This window comes from Carassius gibelio, chromosome A12 (genome assembly GCF_023724105.1).
Source record: "Carassius gibelio isolate Cgi1373 ecotype wild population from Czech Republic chromosome A12, carGib1.2-hapl.c, whole genome shotgun sequence".
Taxonomy (NCBI): domain Eukaryota; kingdom Metazoa; phylum Chordata; class Actinopteri; order Cypriniformes; family Cyprinidae; genus Carassius; species Carassius gibelio.
Window position 1 is genome coordinate 23,830,347 of NC_068382.1, and position 25,145 is coordinate 23,855,491.

A 25,145-nucleotide genomic window follows, 5' to 3' on the forward strand; every position below is an offset into this window, starting at 1 on the left:
TTTGGCTAAAAACAAATGATAAATTAATTTTACACACATAAAACTGCGTATTTATCCAATTTTATGAGGGAAGGAAAAAAAACTACAAATCCTAAATCACTGCAAATGAAGTAAATAAATGAGAGTTAGCTGACATTTACTAAGCTCAACTAGCCTGAGGATGAGTTTCAATGGTGGTCTCGTATCAGAATTGTACAATGTCATATTTCACTGGAAAATTGTCACTTTTGATTTCAGGGACCCTACTGTGGCGGAGCAGATGCTAATTGTTGGAATGTGTAATTATGTGTGAATAGCAGCTTTAGATTGGAGAGGATGTGAGATCTGTTCCCCATCATCAGATTACACTGGAAAAGAATAAACCCACTGCAGTGATCTAGGAGCAGCAGGGAGAAAAAAAATCAATCAAGTACAAATACAGACCCGGTGACTACGATTCACTCCAGATGGCAACAGCAAGATCATGGGATTGATTCTGTGGGATGAATTCATATTAGTACAAAGCCTGCTCTGAGGATCATGATAACAGTGTGGAGAGAGAGAGAGAGAGAGAGAGAGAGAGAGAGAGAGAGAGGAGAGAGAGAGAGAGAGAGAGAGAGAGAGAGAGAGAGAGAGAGAGAGAGAGAGAGAGAGAGAGAGAGAGAGAGAGAGAGAGAGAGAGAGAGAGAGAGAGAGAGGAGAGAGAGAGAGAGAGAGAGAGAGAGAGAGAGAGAGAGAGAGAGAGAGAGAGAGAGAGAGAGAGAGAGATTGAGAGCGATTCAGAAGAGCATTTGAGGCGGAATAACCCTCAAAACTAAACTAAATAAAAATAAACTACAATAATAAATTAATAAAAACCTAAATGAAATCAATTAAAAGTAGCTTTGTGTTATATAGTAATTTTAATAAATAATTAGTTCAGACTGTTACATAAAACTGTCAATAATTACATTAAAAATAAAAAAGATAATTTATATATATATATATATATATATTTATATATTTATAAGTTCATTAGTTTGAGCGGGAATAAAACAAAACAAACTAAGCTGTTTTGGAGCAAATATATCATTTAATAATAATAATAAAAAAAGAAATCACTTTTATTTTAGTGATAATAATACCTCCCTCTCATTCCCAGCAGCAAATCAAAAGAGACTGAGAGTTATTAGATTTCTCCAGGTCACAATGAAGGAGTGTGTGTGCATTTCCATGTTTATTAAGCAGGGAATTCCCACGCAGGCTTGCAGAGGGAAACGTTCGGTATTTCCCATGCGAGAGTTTGAAAAACTCATCTGAAAAGCACTTAAAGGAGGACAGTCAGCAAAAACCTACAGAGAGAAAAAAATCAATCTGAAGAGCCTCTCTATCATCACAAATGTATATTTAATGCACAGAGAATGTGGTGAGAATGTAAATCTAAAAGGATATTGCTGCACTGATGCTGCAGACCGCACCTGACGTAAGGCATGAATTGTCAATCAAACAGAGCAGCCAATCAAAGGCCTAGTTTCTCCACCTGGCCCCTCCTACTGCAGAGGAATGGGAGGAGCCTAAAAACTCTGAACATAGACAAGCACTGATCCTGACAAAGAAAAAAGCCTCCTGGATGGTATAGTTGAGGTTTATAAGGCTCTTAAATACAAGACAGGCAGAGAAAAGACTAAAACACTAACTGCAGATCATAAAATACCGGAGTGATGATCCTCCAAATCTTTTTGTCTGATCATGAAAAAACTCATTATATATGCAACACATGATGGTACAGAGGTTGCTCAGAGAAGGTTTAGCATATTGCTTGCTATGCACTCAATGTGTTAGATGCACAAGATGGTTAACATTGCATTTCGAAATGGTTGCTTACGTACATTAGGAGAAAAATAGCAAAATAGCTCCCTCAGATCTAAAGCTAATACACAATCGGGATCCTCCTTTATCCATGGGATTTTTAGACTCTTATTTCATTGTCAAATAGTACATACAAGCCTCTCCTCAACCACTGCATGATGAGATGTGTCATTCACAGATAATAATCCAATACAATCTGTAGGGTTCAGACTTTTTAAAATTTAAGAAGACTTTCTTAACTGTAAGACACATCTGTATGCACGACGTGTGTGTGTGTGTGTGTGCACTGATCAGTCTCATTTAAATTCTACACTCAGATCCAGCATAACCACAGAGAAAAGTTAATGCATAAATCTGAATCCAAGCAACAGAGCCCTGACGAACAAGGTCAGCGTGAAAGAGCAGCCCACAGAGAGAAAATACACACACACATACACACACACACACACACTAATCTACACACAATTCAACTGAATCTGCAGCACATGCATTCTTAAACATACTTACTACATAAAAAAGTCATACACAGACATAGCTTCAAATCACGAGCAGTCAAATCTATAAATCTGAGAACTTCAAGTATTGAAATGCATCATTAAATAATGACATGTTTGCATAATTAAACGCAGGGTCTGGGATATATATTTCTTTATTTTACTTTTGGTTCTGAAAGGCCATCAAATGTTTGTTTTTTTATGATTTGTCAAGCAACATTTTAACAAACGTTTGGGATCAGTAAGACTTGTAATGTTTTTGTAAAGGAACATTTTAAGCCATTTATAGCCGATAAGATCCACAATGTTACATTTTAAATTAACTTAACCAAGAATTAGTCTATTAAAAAACACAATCATTTTTAACTGCATATAACAAATGCAAAAAAAAAAAAATAATCAAATATTTGATTCAATGAAACTGAACCGATTCACAGAAAATATATTTAAAAAGTCTTAATTCTCTGTCAGAATGAAACTAGTTGAATGGCAGTCTAATACTCTGTTTTCATTAATGTTGGATATTTTGCCCAGCCCTCTTGCTGGCAGATGTGCTCAGTTGGCATACGATTGCACAGCATAAGACAGAGGGATTTACTGCAAAGGTCAGCAAAGAGTACAGTATGTGTACCCTGAGAGTGATGAATGGGCATTATGTGGCTCGAGCATCAGGACTTGAGCATCTGGAGTTTGGACCCCTTTTAACATAAGCTCAGTAGAAAGAAGAGGCATAAATCAGAGGATCGTTCTATAGTAACACCACAGCGCAGAGCTACTTCCTGAACTCTAGAGGAGAGAGAATGATGGAGGCAGGAAAGTACTTCAGTGGCACATACATGTTCAAACGTCAGTCACTAGAGACTTCTACACAGTCTCATGAATGTTAGGGGTGTAACACTGCACCAATGCCACAGTTCGGTCCGGTTCGGTTCATGGCACCAGCAATGCTAAAGAATACTAGATTCACTTTTAACTAGCGCTGTCAAACAATTAATGACGATTGATCACACCCAAAATAAAAGTTTTTTCTTTACAAAATATATGTGTGTACTGTTTATACTTATTATAAATATATAAATACACAAACATGCATGTGTGTGTGTGTGTTTGTTTATATTTACATGTGTATTTGTGTGTATATATATATATATATATATATATATATATATATATATGCTACATATATTAATAGATATATTATATATTAATATTTTCTATATAAACACCATTTTTCTTAAATACAGTATATACATGCATGTGTGTGTATTTTTATTTATATATATTAAACGTATATCTTTTTTTTTCCTTCTCTCACTTAATATTATTATTGTTGTTATTGTGTGAGGTTGTTGTACTAGTGTACTACTGCAGCTTTCGAGTCCAAGACAAATTTGGACAATAAAGTATATATTATGTAAACGAAAACATTTATGTTGCATGCAATTAATCATTTGACAGCACTACTTTAAACTTAATAATTGCTCTCTGTTAGTTCACGTTAAATAAGGGACTTTAAAAATTGTTGTTTTGTAAAGTATTAACAAGAATATAATATATTGCCTTGGAAATAAATGTAATACAATAAAACAATGCCTAAATAACGCAAACAAGTCATTGGACAACTTAATTTAGGCTACATATAAAAATGCATGTGCCATGGATAAATAAAATGGAATAGTAGGTTTATATTTTAATGTCTATTTAATATAAATTATATACAGGTCCTTCTCAAAAAATTAGCATATTGTGATAAAAGTTCATTATTTTCCATAATGTAATGATAAAAATTAAACTTTCATATATTTTAGATTCATTGCACACCAACTGAAATATGCTAATTTTTTTAGAAGGACCTGTATTAGAATTTCAATATTGGTGCATTCGCAAAATTCATGGTCCATCTTTGGTACTTTTGCATATTTTGAACACTTGAAAGCTCTATTCTTCATTAACTATTATTGCATTAATGGTTTGGAAAAAATGAAGACTATGCGTATAGAGGGCGAGGAAGAGATGTTTAGCATGCATATGGAGAGATGTGGCTGTAAAAGTCAAGGACGACCACTATCAGCATCTCTGCACTTCTGACAGCCTGGAGCTCTCTGATTAAACTACAGCCTAACACCTGATCTCAAATCAGCTCAGACAGGAGGACTGCAAACTAAAGCAATGTGTGCTTCTGTAATCACAGGAGCTGTAAAAGCAGTGCCAAAAGACGCTGTGAGTTTCCACCATCTGCTCAATATCAAATGAACACAAACACAGAGACACTAACAAACCAAAAGTGATCAAAATACTGAAAAATAGTTACAAACATCAGGTGGAGCGGCTTTGCTCAAATATATGCACTGTCTCAACCAAAGGTGTGAGTTTGGGGGGGGGGGGGGGGGGGGGGGTCTATGAGCTGATGACCAATGAGGATGAGAGTTTGGGGAAACCTGTTTGAAAACAGTCAGAAATGACACATTTCAGCTTTAATGTGTTATTTTTCTGTTTGGATCACAAAGACTAAAAGGATTTGAATTGGATATGCCAAAAAATCTGAAATCTGATTTTTTCTGCCTGCCTGAACAAAGCCAGGCTGTGAGTCTGTGTGTGTGTGTGTGTGTGTGTGTGTGTGTGTGTGTGTGTGTGTGTGTGTGTGTGTGTGTGTGAAGACATTAGAGGATTGCAGACAGCAGCCCAACTGCACTGCTATGGTAGAACACACTGTTACTAACCACAGACACAGGAAAGCCCAAAACTCAGCACATCCCAGAGGAACAAGCCTGTGACAGAGAGAGAAACACTTACTATGAGAGGACAATCTCGGCCCATGGAGATCACAGTCCTGTTTACCGTCCGCAGCAGCTTCTCCATTATGATCTGAACGTGCCACTGCGTCGGGCCCTAAAAAAACACAGAAATACAACACTAATAAATGATTTATCCACATAAGACAACATTTTCAAAACAAACTGTGACAAACACCATTTCGGTGGCCTTAAAGGTACAATTTGTAAGATATTTGAGGAAAAATTTCCAAAAACCACTTGGCTAGTGTTATATATTTTGTCCAGCTGATTACTAACAATATAGTTTTCAACTTCTTGTAAATCATGAGAAAATTCCCATTCTAAACAGCGCCGCGGAGCAGTGCAGTCGCCTGTCAATGACGTTAGTTACTTTGTTAACGATTTTACTGACGTAGAAACCACATGACAACAGTGTTACGGACAAATGCGGAAGTAGTGTCTAGCGTCCGGCAAACCACTAGCTTGCTTCAAGCAGTTTCTTATTTACTATTCTTGCATGTTTTATGGTGGATTGTGTTACTTATTTATGGAACATAATAATTACTGTTTACCGTCTTCCGCTGGTTCTGTTGACAAGGGAAGCTCCCGTAAACGTATAGGACAAGAGGAGAGAAAGAGTGAGGATCAATATCGGTGTTACTAGATGGAGAGAGCTTCGCGACAAACTTCAACTAGAAAGAGATGCCGATCTCGCTTGTGTTTTACTCAACAGGTGAGTTGTTTTGAATCGTATCTTTACAGAAAACGTATGCTATTATAATGACCAACAAGATTAGTATTATGGGGCATGCATGCCAAACGCGGGGCATCGCGTCTCTAGACCCGCGAGAGGACGCGTCTTATCGCGCCTTTGCATTGACTTTGTATGTAATCTACTTCCGCATCGTTGAACTCGCGTTTGCCATGTATGCCCAGTTATTGTGTTTGAATGTACATGAGTGTATATATTTGTTGAAACAAGTGGTAATCGTTTTCAGATCGTCTGATTGATGGCCGTCAGCGGTTGGGTAGAAGACAACAAATCCCATCATTCCACACTCCTCCTTAGCGTCATCAAACCACGCGATTGTTATTGTTTTGGTAGTGCGCCTTCTAGTGGCAGGTCCAACAACCTGTACCTTTAATTGGTCAAAAAAAAAAAAAGATCATGCGTTTTTTACCATTTATCTAGGATTGCAACATTACATAATTTATATCAAGCAGCATGAATGATAATCTTAACCTCGCTGAAATAAGTAACATGAGTGACTGAAATACATATATTTTTCCTTTTATTAAATTTTCAATTTCAGACACGCTGAACATGACCTTGTGTTTATAAAATAAACAAATTCACTTTTAAATGTATTTGGTCTATTCGATGACTTGTGAATGTGAAATGTTGAGTAGAAAAATTGCATCACTGTAGGGAATGTGTGATCGTGGTGGGTGGGTGTGTGGGTGTGTGAACGCTGCTGGAGTCATGTGTACTAGACAAGGACAGATATATAATATATTAGTCAGCACAGTTAACAGATTTCTTGAAATTTCACTAGTGTAAAATCAATCTGCATCAGATCCACCACTGCGAGCTGTGTGTATGTTTGTTTGAGGGCATCCTGATACACTCACAGCAGATCGTCAATTATTAAACAAGCTTTTCCAAGATCCTCCTCAAAGGATGCTGCTGATCTCCAACCAGAGAGAGAGAGAGAGAGAGAGAGAAAGAGAGAGAGAGAGCTCTGCTCTAGACTGTGATCTGATTATTATTTAACACACACTTGCACAATGGTTCAAAGGATGCTTCAGCCACAACACCAGGAAGTGAGGACATCAGTGATGTACATACATGCGTGTGTAAAGCAGAGTTATTTTAGTATCTTCAAGATACTATTATAGTGTTTATTAATATTTTGAATAAGTTCTTGCTTTTTGATTTTCTTCTTAATTTTAGTGGGTTTTAGAGAATCATTTTGTTGTTTTTTAATAAAAAACACGATAGTTTTAATATCTCTACTTTTTTTAAAATAATTGTTAATTTCAGTTTTAGATATTTTATTACATATTGTTTTTACATTTTATGATTTTATTCAATTTTGTTAATTTTACTAATTTTGTTTGTCATTTTTATTTGTTTATGTATCCAGCTGTTTTCACTGTTATTTTAGTTTGTTAGTTTTATATTCTCTACTTCCATTTTTTGTTAAAGTTTTAGTCATTTTTATTAGTGGTTTTAATGTATATATCGTTTGTATATATCGTTTACATTTATTTTATCAGTTTTAGTTATTTTTATTGTTATATTTCCTGCTTTTTAAATGTTAGTTGTTTTGTTACTTGTATTCCTCTTTTTAACTAAGTCTATATAGTTTAAGTTTTCTGTATAGTTTTTATAAATTTTACTTCGGTTTAAATTTTTAGTTAACTTAGTACATCAAATTAAACTAAATGAAAATTAGTTTAGGTTTAGTTAAGGTTTTATAGTTAATTACTTTTCATTTATGAGACATGGACAGAGACGTATTCTGAAAGTAGTGCTAATAGACATTTCCTTTAACAGAGACGTTAAGGAAGTTTTCTATTGATCACGACGGCAGCAATTGATCAAATGACGGAGAAGAGAACAGTGCATCTGGATATCTGCCCGGGTAAATTGCAGTCGAGCGCCATAGAATCCAATTAACGGTCAGAACATGAGCCAAAAATTAATTAATCGTACTTCAATAAACTCACATCTCTGAGTGGGTCACATACAGGTCATGAGAGATGAAGGATGTGACAGGAGATAAACACAAAGAGATTTGCCTTTCAGTGAATACTTCACTTTAGGAGACTTTCCTTTTCCATTGGTGAAATACTCCTTTAAGAAGCAGAGACCTGTGTGTGTGTGTGTGTGTGTGTGTGTGTGTGTGTGTGTCTCACCACATCCTTCCTGTAAAGCACCTCCAGGATGTTGCTGAGCAGCTGACAGCAGGAGTCCAGCTCCTCATGATTCTCCAGGTGAAGTTTGAGCTGCTCCGTCATCAAAGGCAACAGGATCTCTCTGCAGTCTACACACACACACACACACAACAGGTGACATAATCTCTTTACAAGCTGAAGTGAGCAAACTCGCTGACCTGAAATATTAAATATATCAGCCTACAAGCCAAGCTGTTTTTAAATCAATAACTATAGAACACAGTGAAGACATTGAAATGAAAAAATAAATTGTATTACATAAAATAAACAAGAAAGAGTCTTCTGCACTACAGCTAAACCAATGTAAGCTAATGAATTAATGAAAATCTATCTCCATCATGATCATTTACATAAAATAACAGATTTGTTCATTCTGAACTTAGTTTATTTTTTATAAAAAAAAAAAATCTAAATAAATAAAAAATGTAGGTAACTAAACACATGCAAGTAAATAAGCATCAATGATTATAAAGACAATCTGTAATACAAATAAAGTTGAAAAAGCTGCATTTAAAATGACAATTATTTTATTAGAAAGCTCTAAAATTAAAAAAGAACAAATACACAAATGGACAGATCATACTGAAAATGTGAAAATCTAAATATTTTTAAAACCACAAAATCAAGTTAAAGCAAAAAAAAAAAAAAAAAATTGGTCTGACTTACTATACAAGAAATATTTTAGCTTCTTCAGCGTTTATAGATGACTAACCAAAAGTAAATTTATATGATCATTTTTAATAATTAAACAAATCAAAATGTTGAAAGCACTGAAGAAAACGATTTTATTCAAAATTCTAAATAAATAGAAAATAAACAAACTAATGAATAGATCATACTGGAAACGTGAAAATCTAAATCTTTTTAAAACCATAAAATCAAGATTTAAAGAAAAAAGGCAAAACAAATAAATGGCATTAACATCTCACCAAATGAGAGTATAATGAGTCTCTATGATTATAACAATAATTTGTTATAATAAAAGTAAATGAAAATAGATGGGAAAATGCTAAAATTAAAAGAATCAACTATATTTTATTAAAAATACAAACAAGTGTTTGCTATGAATTGTCAAGGAACCAAATGGCCAAATATTTTCTGATTAAAAAGCCTCAACAAAATATCTCTATCCTAATATCCTTATATCTCTATCTCACACACACACACACACAAACACACACACACACACACACAACTTGAAAGTGCAGATTGTCATCTGCTCCATAAAGGAAAGAAAGCAAATGCCATAAAACCAATAAAACAGGAAGTGGGCGTGGCACACAATCTGTCAATCAGCATGGAAGGCGGGGTTTGGTGAGTCTCTGTGTGAGAGCTGAATCAATGTAAATCAGTTTTTCTTCTAGGAGTCATTACTGGAGCAAACACACACAGAAACCCCCGCTGGCCTTCCTGAGAGCTCATTTATCATGCTGTTCAGGCCGGTTTAAACTCGTACAAATAAATCCACACTATCCTTTTACAATACGCTTTTGCATTAAATAACTGACCTGGCCGTGAACTTTGAGACGGCACTTTACCAGGCAGAATTAATCACAGCGTCCGACATCAGCAGCGAGACGGCGTTGCTAAAATGAGTCCTGACTTCTGCTTTCCTTCATTTCACTCAACAAAGACTAATTTGCACAAGCTATTCCAGGACAGAAGTCTGAGACTCCCAGGACGATATATATATAGTACCAAGCTGAAACCATGCATTTTTCAGAGAAACAAATACAGTAACTGCTGAATTATGAGTTTTTACATTTATGTTTTCCATACATTCTATGCAGAGTTATGTTATTAATCAAAAAGTATTTGATTCTGATCATGGTCATCTGTGGCCAAATATTTCCCACATTCACTCTATTCTTGCAACTGAAACTTCAATTGCTTTCTAATAATAATAATGGCATAACGGCAACGTTATTTCAATGAGTTATAACTATTGAATAGCAGTCTATCATTTTGGCATAAAGGATTTTACATTTAATTCTCTAAAAATCACATGGAAATAAAATAAATAAAATCTATGCATAAAAATAAATGTATAAATAAAAAGAAAACACACATAAATAAATGCATAAACACATTCAAATATAAATGTATAAATAAAAATAAAACCAAAATAAATGTATTAAATATAGATTAAATTAAATACTATACAAATACAAATAAATTAATTTAAAAAAATGTTCAATTAAAACAAAAATAAATGCATAAATTAACTGAATATAAATAAATGCATCTAAAAAAAATACATAAAATAAAAAAAGTTAGTACAAAGGCATGGTCGCTGTAAAGGAACTAAATGCAAAGATCAGTCTGCAGGTTCATTTCAGCTCAGGGTCGTTCAGGTCAGCACAATGAAGAGAAGAGTTTCTCTTGTTACCTTCATAAAATCTAAAAGCAGAATCGCAGATGATGTTTTCACACTCCTCTTCAGTCGGACAGAAAAGGTCATTGAAAGTTTTTCCAGCAGTGGATTTACAACCTCAGATGAACACTGATGTTACTTTCATCGGCTGAAAACATTCATCTATCCTCCGTGAATTTAGAGAGGAAAAAAAAACCAGATTACAGGAGACACGGAGAGACTGACCAAAGCTCAGTGAGCAGCTTTACTCGGACTGAAACATCGACTACGGAGCCAATGGCTCCTGTAATTAAAGACTCACTTCTTTAAATTAAATTAAAGAATCATTTAAAAAGATAGTCATTTAGAAGCGCAGTCATCCTTGCTCAAATTCAGTTTTGTGTCTGACTGTTGAGGATATACTGCAGTGGCTGAAAATGCATATGGAGAGACATCAAATTTGGAAAATATTAGGCATCATAAGTAAGATAGATTAAGCATGCTACTGTTTGGAACGGCTTTCGCACATGTGCAATGATGCCTTCAAATACCATCTAGGTAGGAAGCTCAGACCAAGGCTAGAAAGTGAGAGAGACACCAAAGAAACAGAAAACCAGGGGGAAAGTTTAATTATGTTTCATCCGAATTTTTACCCCCTTTACAAAAATAAAAATGTACAATATATAAATAAAAATAATAAAATAAAATAATGCATGCATACATTTTTTTTCATACAAATGCATGCATGCATAATTGCGTTAAACAAATAAATAAATGTATAAATGCATTAATGTACAAATGCATTTTTTTTTAAATAAATAAATCTGTATATGAATGCATGAATAAGGGCAGAAATAAATGCATAAACATATTAATATAAAGTCTTTATTCTCCAAGTCAAAAGGCACAGTCTCCATGAATCTAATGATGATGAAACCAATATCAATCTGTGTTTACAGAAGTGAAAAGCTGTCCATGATTTCAAATTGATGTGTGGCACCACACCAACACTACATCTGACATTTTCTGAAGAAAACATGAGTGGTGCATGACCTCAAGAATGAGCATTAGTAATAGTCACGCTCACTCAGCTTGGAAAAACAACCATTAAAAATGCATATTAGCATGCTGTCAAACTGAATTCAGAAATTAACTTCAGAATAACGCTCATTAGACAGAAATGAAAAGTGAAATCCTCTGGAAACACGTCATTTGCGCAAGTCAACAATCATGTGTAGTTTACATTAGCTAAATCTGTTATAAACGAATAAATGGAAGTTGACAAATCTGTGCTGTAGTGCAATGAACCACACACACAGTCACTCACACACACACATTGCTCAGAAAAACAACAAGTGACACCAGCCGGGAGCGCTCAACACTTCTGTTCAGGTTAGACAGGCCCATCTGAGGGTCATTTATTCCAGTGGATCTGTTGGCACTGGAAAGCGTGTGTTGGAGGAATCAGCAGCCACAAACACACTCTGAGACGAGCCGGCCTTCAGCGAGATACGACAAAAAGATCTACAGCTCAACAACTTCTCAAATCTCAGTTTACCACTACTACTGGTGCCAAACACACTGGCAGAGCACTGCGCCAGAGCTCGGAAGAAAAGACAAACCCAGAAAAAATCAGCTCAACTATTATTTAACCAGCTTACAAAAATAAGTTCTATTATATCATAATAATTCACTGTACATGGGAACTCCAAAAAGGAGTAATAATTTTCAAAAAATAATATTCATTATAATTTAACAAACAAGTAACACTTGTGGATTATTTACCAAATAATCAGATTATTTGGAAATTAAACATTATTTATTGGTCTCATTCATTAAATCCTGATTTCTTTCTGTCGTTCCTTATGAGAGCGATTGAGACTGAAGCGCAAGGACGCGTGATGAGTGATTTAATTCAATCAGAACAGGAGACACATCCACAGATAATTACTGCTGAATGACGTGCATCTACTTACAATCTACCCACAGAGCTGCCATATGACACTGCTTTAACACACACACACACACACACACACTGCATCATACATGCCATTGACAAACATTCATGAGTATTACCTGGATTTCTGCAAGAAAAAAAAAAAGAAAAGAAAAAAACCTAGAATAAGTTACAATATCTGACATATTGCTGCTATTTTTTTTTTTACTTGAATGCCATTGCTTAAATTGATATTATTTATCTTTTTGACATTTAATCGTGTTCAGAAACATTGTTTAATATAATCGCTGTTCATATTTTTATTCAAAGTTCAGAATAAAGATAAATTTATTACTCTTATGTTTCTAATTATAACTGAGATAATGCTGCTAAATTTATTCTCTCTTTACCTTGAATGTCATTGCTCTAATTAATTTTTTATATTTTGACATTTCATATTTTGTTCAAATGTTTAATATATCTGCTGTTCATATGTTCATTTATTAGTGTGTTATATGATTAGAATTTTGTCCCGGATTTAAAAAATAAAGCACAGCAATGATATTTGAGAGTGTATTTTCCCTTTTCAGGAAAAGTATCGAAATTGCAAATCTTGACTAGGTATCGGTATCGAAACAGTAATTTTGTTTTCGTGACAACACTACTGGCCAGGTCATTTAAAGTTAACTAAATTATGCTATTTTACTAAAGTTTAAATGGGAAAATTGAGACCAATATGGGTACTGATAATTTTTTAGTCAAAGTAAAATAAAAAGGTTCTACCACTGCACTGTAAACATAAGGCTTCATTTTACCATCAAAAATATCAGAAGAGATGCAATTCCACCAAACGCACCAATCGCAGCGGCTCATGCAGCTCACAGCATGAAGTGACCTTTAGAGAGAACGTGTGTGTGTGTGTGTGTGTACGTACCATGCTGAGTAAACAGGTCGCTGTGGACGACATCAATCATGCAGTTCAACTTCTGCTTCACCAGACGCCCCAGAGGAACTTTGAGAATAAACTCACTGAACAGCTTACTGCAGAGAGAGAGAGAGAGAGAGAGAGAGAGAGACAGAGAGAGGGGGAGAGAGAGAGAGAGAGAGAGAGAGAGGGAGAGAGGGAGAGAGAGAGGGAGAGAGGGAGAGAGACAGAGAGAGAGAGAGGGGAGGTCAGCACTGCACAACTAGAACTTAGTTAACACTAGCAGGTGTGTGAGAGTGTTTGTGCATGCCTCTCTTCTCATCTCTACTTGCTGTTGAAGTGACAGCTCATTTCTAAAACATGCTAAGTGCCAAGGGCTACACCTCTCTGTCCTCATCTCAACACACACACACACACACACACACACACACACGCTTGAGCCCAGGGTACAACAGGAGAGCAGCGGCTCTTTTTGTGGAAAGAACTGGCACTTGAAGAAAGCGGGATGAGAGAGGTCTGGCAGACGATGACAGAATTCAGAGATGGCCTCATTCAGCATTTGTTTGGTCTGAGTGTGTGTTTGTGTGTGTGTGTGTGTGTGTGTGGAACTCGCAACCTCTCTGCTGGGCAAACACTCTTCCGTGACAATGAACTCTGAGCAAACAACACAATGCTTGCACGGTGTGTGCCAAGCAGGCCTCCAGTCATTTTTTCTATCCTCACTCAATGATAGTCAAAAGTGCCAAACACATTTCCTGAAGCACCTGAACTGGCTCTTCCATCATCGGTCAGCCAAACAAAAGTCCCATCCCCAAATACTGCTCAGGATGCTTCCTGTTCAGAATCTGTGGTTTAACTTTTTAGGAGAATCAACAGAGAAATGACTTCCTTACTTTCGTCTCTGAATATTAAACTGTGCAATAAGATTATGTGATGCTTGTCATGCCCAACAGTGCCTTTTACCAATCACTGCAATCACAAGAATGTAAACAGGCAGGAAAGCAAACAGAAAGAGAAAGATGAAGAAGAAAAGAAGGTGGAAAAGAGAAGATGAGGAAGAAAGGACAGTGGGAAAAGAGGCCAGGTTTATTGTCTGGAAGTGAAGAGAAGCGCAGGAGTCTGAAGAGACACAGGAGGAGCTGAAATCCTCTTAACCACACCAAGCTCTCCAACAGCAGGATTAAAGAACAAGCGATGAAGAGAAGAACAGAAAGAAGACAATCACAGCGAGAGGTCACTTCAGTCAGCACACACAAGTGTTTATCTGGCACATCTGAGCCCAACCAGCTGTTAAATACACCACTAAACTAAACACACCATCAGCTACTGACCAACCCACATCAGCTGACCACTAGCTGTACTTGGCTCTAACTACTCTATATGCATGCACACAATCATTCAACAGCCCTCAGTCTGAAACATCTGCAGCCAAACACAACCACAACACAAATCACTCCGGGAATCTAACAAGATTATTTTTAATCTGTTACAAAATGTCACGTCTAGGAAAATTGGCTTGGTGTAGAAAGGCCTTTGTCAGCTAAACTTGTGAGAAGCAGCAGGATTCTTGCCATCATCTCTCACCACGTGTGTGTGTGTGTGTTTGTGTGTCATCACATGAGCCGCCTAACTCCATTATAATGCCACTCAGGGAGGAACACATTATCCAGACCGACAGACAGGCATCTCCACAGCAACGGGTCACTTTGCACCGATTGTGTGTTGAATATAAAGCGTGCGAGAAAGACCTGAGCGGCAAAGTGATAAAGTAACTGTAATGACATATGAACAGAACTCCATCAGGCAGAAAGATGATGATGATGATGATGATGTGTTTGTGTGAGGAGCATCAGACTGAAGAGCTCCACTATACTCAGACCTGATTTCATTAGCAGCCTCTCACAGTCACTTAGATGGAGACGGACACACGAGGAGATGAAGGGCATGTGGGTTTATTCATTTAGTTTCATTCATTTCACAATTGAAATTTAATTTAAATTTCATAGACATTGACTCATGTGATTATAAAATAAACATAAAAAACAACTCAAAATGGTATATGTTTTCAATTTGTTGCTCATTCTTCAATGACACAACACTGAAACACTCACTTTTTTGCCTATGTGCAAACATGCCAGTATTAAAACATGCTACTGACAACAACCGTTCATTAAAGTCTGTATCCCAAAAAGATATAAACATGAACAATGTCTGATAAACTCACCTGAGCTCCTTGGGATCAAAGACCAGTTTCAGATCATTGACGATAGTCGGGACGTATTTCAGTGCAGCACCCTAGAATTCACAAGAAATATAGATTAGCATGATCAATGCTCTCAAAAATACTTTCAAACATTGTTAAATAAATGGAAAAAGATGGGAAAATCATAGTTAAGCAGCATAAAAAAAGCATTTTAGAGGATTGTGTTAATTTCTGCTGAAGAGTGCTGTTCAAAGTCTGTAAGGATGAACAATGAGGAATCGGAGTGACTTCACATTGTTTAAGGAATGACATGAAGGTGTCAACTGATGATCATCCGAGACGCTAGCTGCTGATAACATGCACCTCAAGCAGAGAAGTTGGTCACAAAACACACATACTAAAATACTCTCCAGCACAGCACTCAATCAATAAAGAGAGCACAGATGAGCCATGAACACGCTCGTTTTCTCCTTTAACTGCTTCTCTAAACCCTTAACACTGACAAACTAACTTACTCTCCAAACAAGCAACTAACACTTATCATAATGCAATGTAATGATATAAATAAACAAATAAATAAATAAAACACAACAAACTATAGAAATTGTTCATTGCCTGACATATAAATAATATGAAATAATATGAAAGTGAAATACATAGTCTGTAAAAAAAAAAAAAAAGTTGATAAAGTTTTAGTATGCAAAAGAAAATGAAAAAAAAATGTAATGAAAAAAAAAACATTGAAAGTTTAAGAATGTTAATTACACTGTCTAAATAATAAATAAAACCAACCAAACAGTTAATAAAATATAAATACAAACAAACAAGTTTCAGAATGTGAAATACAGCCGTTAAAATAATAATAATAATAATAATAATAATAATAATAATAATAATATTAATATATATATATATATATATATATATATATATATATATATATATATATATACTGTATATAAATAATACAAGTTTAAGAATGTTGCTGGGGTATATTTGTAGCAATAGCCAAAAAACACTGTATGGATTAAAATTGTTTGTTTCTTTTATGCTGAAAATCATTAGGATATTAAGTAAAGATCATGTTCTTCATTCAAGATCAAGTACTTCATTCTGACAACTTCAAAGAGAATTTTTTTTTGCTTTCAACAGCCTTCTGGTTTGTATTGGTAGCTTCAATTGTCTTTGATGAAGTTTGACAGGAATCTTGTTACACGATCAACAACAGGAAAACATCGGGAAGCTTTAACAATCTTGTTTAAGGAAAGTCTCAACTCGCAGCTTCTTTCTATAACAGCTTCACTGCTGTTCAGCTGATAAATGTCTGCTTTTATTCTAGTCACACCTGGAGATGTGTGAGTCCTGAGAGTTTACAGATCTGGATTTAAAGCGGCTCCTTCCTGTTTGATCCTCATCATGGTGTCAAACTCTGACGTACTTTGAAATCATTTAAAAGTAAAAAGAAAGCATCTGAAAGCAGAGTGGAACAAGAGTCAACACAGGCAGTGATGGATGGGTTATGAAGTTTCCCATTTGATAAATATTCTCTTCCCAGAAGCCCACATAGCGTCTGATTTAACCTGAGAGTTTGCTGCAAAATGAGCTGTTGGAGTTCAAGTGTTCACTAAAAAAGTGAATATCTGAGGCCATGACTTGCTTTTGATTTAATGTGTTTTGAAACTGTAACACCAGTCAGGCCGAGACTTTTACAGCAGTGACTTCACTGAAAGTTTGTCAGTTTGCTGGAATACATCACATCGACTGCACACATTTTAGGATGCTGGAGAGTCTGGATCACAATTACACATATTTTCAAAGAACCGCACAAGCAACACAAGGAAAAAACAAGTTATAGCTAAGAACTGATAAGATGGAAGATGATAATAATACCAAGACAAATATGTATGTATATATGTAAGTATGTGTAATACATGCATGATGCATTAAAAAAATTATTGTATACTGTATTTTTCTGACTATATGTCGACCTGAGTATAAGTCGCATCAGTCCAAAATTACGTCATGATGAGGAAAAAAACATATATAAGGCCTGGTTCACAAGGGACGATTTTAAAATTGTCGGCCGATTTTCCAAACCTGAGAGACCCCACACACGGCGATAAAAAAAATCATGGGTCTAACAGTTTTGGTCATTCAGTGTGTGGTGTGCAGCCACACGGCAATATCAACACATCACACACGAACCGATTTGACTCCCGAGCATTCCCAGGTCAGACGGGAAATCTCGCAAGATCCCTCGAGACCAAACGTGACTTTAGAGTAAACAATCATGGCGGACAAAGAGGATGCAGTGGCTATAATTTGTGCTTTGTTTTTAACGGAAAAAAACATAAGAAAAACAAGAAAAGGCGATGGTCAAAGAGGTGGAGACAACGCGAGCATGGACTATACTTGCTATATCATGATATGGAGGTAAGTTGTTGTTTTAATCTTTATTTCAAGTGCAGCAGCAATTTCTGCCCAATTCCTCTCCTTGTCATTTTGGTTATGATATTCTTTACACGAAACGTTGTACAAACATTCATGGTGTTGCCACAGGTCGACGAGTTGGTCCTCCATCTCCGACGTCCACCGGACTTTCTGGTGCGCCATGCCGCCGGCTGTTTTGATTTTGTTTCCCGGTACTTCCTCACCGCCTCGTCACTTCACTTTCTGATTGGCTACACTCCACAGTCCACAGGCTGCATGATCGTTTGTCTTTGGGGGACACCACACATGAGAAGAAATCGGGCCAAATAAATCCAACATGTTGGATATCCTCGATTTGAGATCGGAGCGGTCCCGACATTCTTCCGAGCAGAGGAGAGCAGTCTTAACACACCACACATGGCAGGAATATTTGATCAGATTATTTTACGATAATCGGAGCATCCTAAGATTGTCGGAAGGGGTGAATCGGGACTAAAATCGGCCTAATTATCCTGCCGTGTGAACCAGCCTTTAGTCGCACTGGACTATAAGTCGCATTTATTTAGAACCAAGAACCAAGAGAAAGCATTACCTTCTCCAGCCACGAGAGGGCGCTCTACACTGCTCAGTGGTAGACTACAAGAGCACTGAGCAGCATAGAGCGCCCTCTCATGGCTGGAGAAAGTAATGTTTTCTCTTGGTTCATGTCAAATTAAAAAGTTGCACCTGACTATAAGTTGCAGGACCAGCCAAACTATGAAAAAAAGTGTGACTTATAGTCCGGAAAATACGGTGGGGGTGTGTGTGTGTGTGTGTGTGCATATATATATATATATATATATATTTATATATACATGTACTGTCAAGCCTCTGCAAATGATCCAGAATGCAGCAGCGAGGGTTGTCTTCAATGAGCCAAAAAAAGCTCATGTTACTCCTCTCCTCATCAGGTTACACTGGCTACCAGTAGCCGCTCGCATCAAATTCAAGGTACTGATGCTTGCCTACAAGACGACCACTGGCACGGCACCAACTTACCTAAACTCACTGGTTAAATCCTATGTGCCCTCCAGAAGTTTGCGCTCTGCAAGTGAACAACGCCTTGTGGTGCCATCCCAAAGAAATTCAAAATCACTCTCACGGACCTTTTCCTGGACTGTGTCCAGCTGGTGGAATGACCTCCCAATCCCAATTCGTACAGCTGAGTCTTTACTAATTTTCAAGAAACGTCTGAAGACTCATCTTTTTCGCCTGCACTTAACCTACTAACACCAGTACTTTTCATTTTCTTGTCTTTGTTCATTTAATTAAAAAAAAAAAAAAAAAAAAAAAATCCTGGCTATGCGTTCTATACTAGACTAACTGAGACTTGTCATGGCACTTGTATACTGTTGTTGTTCTCCTGTTGACCTGACTGCTTCTATTGCTCTCATTTGTAAGTCGCTTTGGATAAAAGCGTCTGCTAAATGATTAAATGTAAATGTAAATATATATATATATATATATATATATATATATATATATATATATATATATATATATATATATATATATATATATATATATATATATATATATATAAAAATAATGTAAAAAAAAAAGTATTCAAAAGTATAAAAAATTATTAAAGCCTCATGTCATCTCAAAGTTACAACAGTCAGAATTATAAATACATAAATAAATGAAAACGTTTCATAATGTAAGAAAAACAAGTTTTAGTGTGGAAAAAAAATTATCTCTGTAAAAATAGATGAACAAACTAATTATTACATTTTTACAAAAGAATTATAAAAATTTAATCAATGTGTCAGAATGTGAAATAAAGAGACAGACCGGTGTTATTTTCAATTTAGTTTGTTAACAATAATGGTGAAAAAAATTAAACACTTGAGCTTCATTTCCCACTAAAACAACTCAAAGCAGAAAAGAGAAAAACAAACCTGACGTGCAGTAAAAACAGAGCAGCACACGCTGAAACTGTTATACTCTTTAAATAATAAGTGTGAGGGCATGTGAACACAATGTACTTCGAGCTGACACACCGTTTCACTCCCGTCGTCTCTAGCTTTCCTGTTTCAACAAGGCCAGCGGAGAGAAAAGCACATTCCTTCCCTTGACAGTGCGTCTTAAGATCAATTTTTAATTTTCTGACAAAACCACTAAGATCTGAGTCAGCGACAGACCTGCATCGCTCCAGGCCGACTCACGACCCGTCCACAAGGCCACAGAGCATGTGTGTGATGGAACAGAGGTGTGTTAATGCAAAAAAGGAGTGACAGGAAAGGTCAGGGACAAAAATAAATAAATAACGGCACACAAATGTAGGAGGAGCGGAGAAACAGACAGCAGGAGAGGAGGACAGATAGAGTACCTTGAGGAGAAGCTAAAGATTGTGAAGCCAGAGCCACAGTGGACAGAGGAGGAGGTCATGTGACGAGAGAGACACACAAACACACACTTCAACACATCAAAGACAGAAACATACAGATTCATGTCCAACAGAAGAAACAGAGCAGCATTCTGGGAAGACGTCCTGAGACACAGAGCCTCCAGAGACACTTTTTGCTGTACACTACCATTCAAAAAGTAGATTTTGGTTAAACTTTTTCATGTTTTTTTAAAGATGTCTCTTATTGCTCATCAAGGCTGCATTTATTTGCTCAAAAATACAGTACAAATAGTAAAATTGTATATATATATATAAAAAATATAATTTATCTCTGTTATGCAAATCTGAATTTTTTAGCATAATTACTGCAGTCTTCAGTGTCGCATGATCCTTAAAATTTTTGCAGAAACCATGATATATTTTTACTAGAACTGATGTACAGAATAGCATTTATTTTAATAAATATATTTTTTAATTTCATAAATGCTTCAATTTAACTTTTGACCATTTTTAAGCATCCCTGATGAATAAAAGCATTATTTTCTTCAATCAATAATTCAATCTCAGTGATCCAAAACTTTTAAATGGTAGTATACAACATATAGGTGTGCATTTTGAATTCATTTTGAGATGGGATTTTATAGCAATCGAATCAGATTTTTCCTCTCATAAAGCATCATGCTACTTTACAAGAATTGGAATATATCCTACGTCTAATGTCCTTTTTCGGCCTTTGTTATATGTAAAAGAGCAGCATGAACATTTTGAGAAACATCTCCTTTTGTGCTGCATGATTGGAGTGAAGTCACACCAGGCACAAGTGTGTAAATGTTTTAGTTTATTAGCGCATCGCTTGAACGTCCAGCTCATCAGAAAGCATCTGCTAGAGCGTTCTCACCTTCACCCCGCCGCTTCCTTCAGCACTGCTGTTCATCATGCCGTTAAACGAGGCAAAGAGATTCCTCAGGGACTCCATGAAATCACTCTCGCCTTTGTTCTCGTAGAGCCTGACGGAAAACACACAAACAGCAGATGATCAGGGGCTTGAATCATTTCATCTAAATCATCAGAGAGGAAGCAGATCCATGACACCAAACTAGCCGGAGCCACATAAATCCACATCAGAAGCACTGTCTCGAACTCCACACACACACACACACACACACACACACACACACACCTGTTCACTGGCACCTCTAAACTAGCTCCTGATCACAGGCTGATCAGATTGATGAATTGCTTCGTAATCTAGTTTGAAGGGCAGAGAGCTGACGGGCCGTCTCGGCTCTGCTCCAAAGAGCCACACAAACACCAGGAGGATTCCCGCACTCACGCTTTCATTAAACGCTTTCATCCCAGCCGCCTTCGCTGATGAGATTAGTGCCCGCTGGTTTTCTGTGCTCTGGTTCTAGTGAGGGTCAGACATTCTCCACCTCATCCAGAGCGTTTACATTAGACCGGCCCTCCATCAACACAAACACACGCTTCGCTAATGGACTGTCAAATATACCCCAAAACTGTATTCTTCACACTCCCGCTGACCATTCATTACTACAGTTAAGCGGAGATATGGTAGAATTTTTTTATTTTTATTTTACAGTTTCTCGGTCATATGTAATTCCAAATTCAAATAAAAAAGTATATTTTGCAAAAATAATTAAAAACTAAACAAAGAAACTGCACAGAGCAAAATAATTAATGGTAGTATGTCTTGTATACGTATGTGTGTGTGTCCATGGACCACAAAACCTGTTGTATTTAAGATGTATACATCATCTGAAAGCTGAATAAATAAGCTTTCCTTTTTATGCATGGTTTATTAGAATCTGACAATATTTGGCTGAGATACATCTATTTGAAAATCTGGAATCTGAGGATGGAAAAAAATGGAAATACTGAGAAAATTCCCTTTTGAATTTGTCCAAATGAATTCTTAGCAACGCATATTACATATCAAAAATTACATTTTGAAATATTTATGGTGTATATATATATGTATGTATATATATATATATATATATATATATATATATATATATATAATCATATAATTATATATTTATTTATTTATTTATTTATATACACACACACACACACACACACAAACTAGGGGTGGCACGGTTCAACTTTTTCACGGTTCGGTTTGTTTCACGGTTTTCGGTACAGTTCTATGCTTATGAAAAAAATATACTTTCTAATAAAAAAGAAGAAGAACATTATATCCAACTACAAGCCGCAGCACAAATAAATACAATAGAGTAAAGATACAAACAATAAACAGTGATTTTCTGTTTTTTTTTTGTTTGTTTTTTTTGCCAGGTCTAGCATAAGTTTTTAGGTACAGAAATTGAATAAAGTAATCAAATGTAAAACAGCATTGCATATTGGACTATATAAATTAAAGATAATTCTTTATTAAAGTTAAAAAAGCTTTTTAAATCAAGAGCAATGAGTGATTTCTTTGTTGCTGCTGTTTCGATTAATATAAAGACTGTCCCTTTAAGAGAATACACTGATACAGTGGCCTGCGTTCAGCCGGCTCTGTCTGCTGTAGGATACTTACCAAGACAGCCATTTTGACATCATTTTTGTCTGAATTTGTCCATTTAAACAATACTTCAGAGAGAGCACGCGTTCTGAGGCATCTATCAACAGAAACATATATTAACTGCTAATATGGTTTATAGCAAACCATATTACAGATGCTTTGGATTTAAGTTGAATGCACGCGTGTTGTGAACCGAACGGTACAGGTTTTTCTCAGCGAACTGTGCCACCCCTAACACACACACACACACACATACACACACACACGTGTTGTCATCAGAATCATTTGAATGAGAATAATGCGATAGAAAGATCCTGAGCAGGGCTGCAGTAAACACTGAAATTGATGAACATTTGTTGAAACCGCATATCGACTCCGTTTTTATGTCTGACACTGATAGCTATTCAAACTTACGATAATTGTTATTTTTGGCCATATTTCTCATCGTTTCCATGGCGGTGTGCAGCCCTGTCTAGCTGATCTCTGACTCAGGACGTGTGCGGTCGGCTTGGGCTGAGTCAATCAGATCAGACTCTGCTCATTAGTGTCTCTCACAGCGGTCTGCGGTGTCAGACGCTCGGAGCGCTCAGGTCGTTAAAGACAGGCCTGAGAGACACCATCATATACTTCACCTGCAGACAACAAGCTAATCACCAGCGCTGAACTTCATTTAGGCTAACTCATTACTCAACATGTCCACCGTCTCCCTAAATCAGCCCCGCTGCCCATTCCACTTCCTGTCTGCCCAAAACACATCCTCCATCCGTCAGGAAACAAGGGTGCTTCAGTTTGCTGAAGGTGTGGCATTTCAGATCTGCCCAGTAAATCACCCAATCACATCTCTTAGCCTTAACTGCAGCTTATTGGCTGAAAAACACATACATCACGAAATAGGAAAAGAAAAACTTTTTTTCAGAGAATCTGCTGGAATACTCTAACATTTATTATCTGTTATTATCTGCTTGCTTTCTGCTACTCATCACCTACTTCACAATACAGATATTAAAGCTGAGCAATTAAAAAATAATAATAATAATTTGCTGTTTTTGTTTGTAAGGCTGCACAACTTGGCCAAAAAGTTGAGATCATATATCAATATGGCTTTAAAATAACTAATATTATTGGCTATAATACGAATATTGTTGGCTCTGTCAAATTTCTGTCTTCCCCTTTCTTTAAGTGAACGCATAAATGTAAATAGGAATTATAATAAATAAAATAATGACTAAACAATAACTTATTAACCACTAAAATACTAAACAAAAAATATTATTGTCATACTTCACTGTAAAAAAAAAAAAAAATCATTTAAAAATAATAAACAACAAAAAAAAATTATTACTAATAACAAAAATAAAATAAAAAAATTTTTACTAATTGATACCACAGTCCCTGTTTATATATATATATATATATATATATATATATATATATATATATATATATATATATATATATATATATATATATATATATATATATATTTATTTTTTTTATTTTATTTTTTTTGCTAGCACCAATATAAATCACATCATTTTAATTGTTATATTTCTTAATGGTCATCAATGGATAATGGTGCTTCTAGCCCCCAAAGTCTCTCCTGCCAAACCAAGTCAAGCCAACCTTCATTCCCTGGTTCAGACTACAAGCACAACTCCTCGGCTTTGGGCATGACATTCTTAAAGCTCAGATGTGAGTTGAATAAAAGATCTGGGAGCTCTGAATGTGAAGGAAGAACATACTGGTTGAAGAGAACGCGGGATCTCACGATGAACTTGAAGATGTACTCCAAAGCCTTCAGAGCTTTCAGCAGCTGCTCCGTCAGCTTCTCGGCGTTATCCACGTAGTTCTTCAGGACTTTTGTCAGCTTTCTGAAAACATATCCATACACAGGGTGTTACAAATCAAAACAAGGCACATACATACACCGAGACAGCAGAGTTTGCCCCTCACGTGTAAGCCAGGGTGGCACTGAAGTGCTTGCGGATGTACGTCTCCAGAACCGGATTGAAATGATGGAACTTCCTGTCTGCGATCAGTCCGATTATGAACACCTTTCAGAACCAGAAGAAATATTAATTTAAAAAATAAATAACTCAGAAAATTGAACATGCATATTATTATTTTGTTTATTTTTTTATATTATTAGTACTGATAACATGCTATTACTCTAATTCAACACAACACACAATACTCATACGGAGCGGTTTAGATTACGCAAATATTTATTTCCGCCTAAAATAATCCTACGGTTTAAAACTAAAACATTAAATACTGGGGCAAAAAAACATTTGTATAAAACCAT

At 36.1% G+C, this 25,145-nt stretch overlaps 1 protein-coding gene across 3 annotated transcripts in view; it reads right to left on the minus strand.

Moving 5' to 3' along the window:
* Positions 1–25,145, minus strand: part of LOC128025507 (dedicator of cytokinesis protein 1) — a 207,708-nt gene that overhangs the window by 116,393 nt on the left and 66,170 nt on the right. For all 3 annotated transcript variants that reach the window (XM_052611937.1, XM_052611936.1, XM_052611935.1), the window contains exons 21-27: positions 24,794–24,894; positions 24,583–24,711; positions 21,191–21,299; positions 15,495–15,565; positions 13,280–13,386; positions 8,018–8,145; positions 5,115–5,210 (exon numbers count right to left, since the gene is read on the minus strand). In XM_052611937.1, the coding sequence (XP_052467897.1) occupies positions 5,115–5,210; positions 8,018–8,145; positions 13,280–13,386; positions 15,495–15,565; positions 21,191–21,299; positions 24,583–24,711; positions 24,794–24,894 (741 nt within the window). The remainder of the gene's footprint in view (positions 1–5,114; positions 5,211–8,017; positions 8,146–13,279; positions 13,387–15,494; positions 15,566–21,190; positions 21,300–24,582; positions 24,712–24,793; positions 24,895–25,145) is intronic.